This window comes from Poecilia formosa, unplaced genomic scaffold (assembly GCF_000485575.1).
Source record: "Poecilia formosa unplaced genomic scaffold, Poecilia_formosa-5.1.2 Scaffold490, whole genome shotgun sequence".
Classification (NCBI taxonomy): Eukaryota; Metazoa; Chordata; class Actinopteri; order Cyprinodontiformes; family Poeciliidae; genus Poecilia; species Poecilia formosa.
The window spans coordinates 269,012-272,440 of NW_006800429.1; the positions used below are offsets into that span (position 1 = coordinate 269,012).

Here is a 3,429-nt window from a genome sequence, read left to right on the forward strand (position 1 = left end):
CATGATTGTTCAGGATTACATCACTCAGTATGGAAGAATATATTCACCCTACCAAAGGAAAAAGGTCATTTGCAGATGAACGACATGTGCATTGCCACTGATAAAAGCTATTCAGTAAAATCCTCATGAATCTAGCCGGTTTTACTATAATAGTTGGCTGAAAAATAAAGCTTTTCTCAATCTACAACAATATAGACTTTTGGTCTCCAAATTTTCCTACTATAAATTACATTTGTATTTCATGTTAAGACTTTTTTGCTGTACTGTGACTGTGACTTACTATAACTGGTTACAGCTTTCGGTTTTCAGACTGATGGAAAACTTCACCTACAATAGTTTTATGCTCCAGCTGGAGGGCATAGATTTCACAAAGGATGTTGTGTACACCGCCTTTTTCTTGTTCCTAGCTTTCTACATTTTTGCTATGACTCTTAACTTGGCTTTTTTGATTCTAGTTATTACTGAGAAGAACCTTCACCAGCCCATGTACATTCTGTTTTGCAACCTGACAGTCAGTGATATCATTGCAGCTACAGAAGTCTTTCCTCGCCTGCTGGTGGATATTTTGAGGCCTCCATCTGAGCGCCTCATCAGTTACTATGAGTGTGTGGTTCAGGCGTTTCTGACTCAGTGGGTGAGCAGCACTTCCCACACGGTGCTGATGATCATGGCCTTTGACAGATACGTTGCCATCTGCAACCCTCTGCGTTACTCTGCAATTATGACCACCAGCATGTTGGTGAAGCTGTCGGTGAGCGCCTGGGGCGTTCCCTTCTTGTTTGTTTCGGTTCTGATCGGACTCTCTGTCAGGCTCAACAGATGCAGGACTTTTGTCTCAAACCCGTTGTGTGACAACGCCTCATTGTTTAAGCTCTCCTGTGAAAGTGTGGAGATCAATAACATCTATGGCCTCTTTTACACAGTGCTACTGCTGGTAGCATCGGTTGGCTGCATTGTTCTAACCTATGGGAAGATTGCTGTGATATGTCTGACAAGTAAGAACAAAACAATGAAGAAAAAAGCCCTAAAAACCTGTAGCACTCACCTGGTTGTCTACCTGGTTTTGTCATTCAGTGGATTCAGTGCTATTGCTCTGCATCGATTCCCTCAGTACTCATATTACAGAAAAATCCTCACCATTCTGTTTTATATCATACCTGGAAGCCTCAACACTATTATCTATGGTATCCAGTCAAAAGAGGTGCGACAGTTTATGTTTAACACATCTAAATCCAGAAAGGTTTTGCCTTTCCAAAAGAGAACATGATTTCAATATGCTATTCTCTACAGTGTGTACATTTAATTTGATTTTAATCAATATAAAGATAATTCATTTTGTGTGTCAATGTTTTTATTAAAGTGTTATTTCCCTGATTGTAAAGAAAGAGCTGTCTTTATTTATTGGCTGATAGTTAGGACAGGTTAGGAAAGAAGTAGGACAGTCCACCAGATTAAGACAATGGTGGAATCAATAATTGATCAAATAAAGCATTTAAGAACCTTTTAAGGTTTTACTGTATTTCTTTGGGCAACCTGGTTTAAAGATCGTGTAGAAAACATGAAGTGATGAAGGCACTGATTATTTTTCCCCCTCAGTTTTAGGCAACACAAGTCAGGCCTAACAAGAGGCCTGGGACGTTTTGGGACATCAGAGATTATAAAAACTAGTTTTATTTGGAAAACGTGTAAACCAATAGGAGAATAGAGAATAGAGCTGTGGAATAGTATCCACAGCCTGGATAATGAAACCATCTTATTCAGAAGGTCTTAGTTCAAAAAGAGAAACAAAAAGAAATCATGTGTCAGACCTTTTTAAGGGCTTTGGAATATTTTTTGTCTTAGACTTTAAAATTTCTGTAACCTTAATTTTGAAAATTTTTTCAAAATTTCCAAAATTAAGGGTAGTGCTTTATATTACCCAGTGAAAATGTCATTAAAGTGATGAAAATAGAAAACACATACACACACATTAAAAGTAATGCAAAGCAAGTCAAGTTTATTTGTATAGCCAATTTAAGCAAGAAGGGAATTCAAGTGTTTGGCATGATGAAAATTACATTGCAATGGTATAATAAGGAGCAGTTATAAAAGTTGTTACCTAAAGTAGAATCAATGATGTTCTAGTTTTAACCCTTGTGTCCAGAAATGGGGTCCAACCGATCCCACACACGTAAAACTTGTATCATTTTCCACAGTCCTTTACATTTGCCTCAGTCCTTGCATGCACAATTGTTAAATAATCAAAGGCAACTCTAACCAGCTGGTTTTTAGTCTGGTTTTAAAGGAACTCAATGTTTCGGCTATTTTTCAATTTTCTGGAAATTTGCTCCAGATTAGGAACTGAATGCTGAATGCTGCTTCTCTACATGTTTGGTTCTGGTTCTGGATGCAGAGCAGAAGCAAGACCAGATGATTTAGAAACTAAAGCATTTTAAAGTCGATTCTCAGACCTGGAAGACGTTGCTGTACTAATCAATGCCACTAAAGAGAAACACCTGGATGAGCTTCTCTGATGCTGAGACATTAGTCCTCTGATCCTGGAAATGTTCTTCAGCTGATAGAAGACCGACTTTAGAACCGTCTTTATGTGGCTCGGAATGGTCAGGTCCATCTCCACAGCCAAATTTCAGGCCTATCAACTACCATCTCACCTGACAGATATCAGAGCAGTGGGAAGAGGAGCTTTGTTGATTTAGAATCTGTAATTTGTTTTCTACGTTTAGTTGGTGAAATTGTGTAATTCTCTCCAGATTGGTCTTGAATGTGCAGAACATTGGTTGTTGTTGTTGTTGTTTTGTTGTTGTTTTTTTTTACAGATTATGAATAAGAATTTAGTTAATTTTATATGATGTCAATACTTTTTGATCTACATTGTGTCATTCATTGAATTGGATCTTCCTGACAAATATCTAATGTTGAATAAAGTCAGTTTATTAGTTTTTTCAAATTTAATAGTTGGTATTCAGACTGAATGAGGGGGTAAAAGATGAATCAAAGTGCTGCAGCAAGTCTTCTGGTGAAACTTAAAATGACAGATTATATTTAACCTGCCTATAGTTTCCCTTGTCATTAAGGCAAAAATGTCTTTGTTATGACAACTTGTCATTAACCTAGACAAAAATGTCTTTGTTATGACAACTTGGCATTAACCAAGAATCATCATCTGTCATAAATATGTCATAATAGTTGTTAATTATCAAACTTTAAAATGTTATGTATCTTTGTGTATTATTACAATACCATGTAATTTGTTATACATTTCTTAATTTAACTGATCCTAAAGTTTTACAGCAAGATGTCTACAAAGCACTTATGAACGTTGCATTTGAAACATTATTTAAGGCTGTTTTACATAGTGCAATATGCCATCTCCACCAGTAAGTAGCAGCAGGGCACGAACAGGCGTGCAGTGTGTTGTTGAAGAAGTCT

General features: G+C 36.9%; 1 protein-coding gene across 1 annotated transcript; it reads left to right on the forward strand.

The window, feature by feature from the left end:
• The first annotated feature begins 281 nt into the window (after positions 1 to 281).
• LOC103156645 (olfactory receptor 52N4-like) lies at positions 282 to 1,273 on the forward strand. The gene has a single exon (XM_007578774.2). The coding sequence runs from the start codon at positions 314 to 316 to the stop codon at positions 1,265 to 1,267; it is 954 nt and encodes a 317-aa protein (XP_007578836.1). The 5' UTR covers positions 282 to 313; the 3' UTR covers positions 1,268 to 1,273.
• The last annotated feature ends 2,156 nt before the right edge of the window (positions 1,274 to 3,429 follow it).

Bases quoted from the DNA above. Each gene is read 5' to 3' on its own strand.
- LOC103156645 (XM_007578774.2), top strand. From the start codon at position 314: ATGGAAAACTTCACCTACAATAGTTTTATGCTCCAGCTGGAGGGCATA.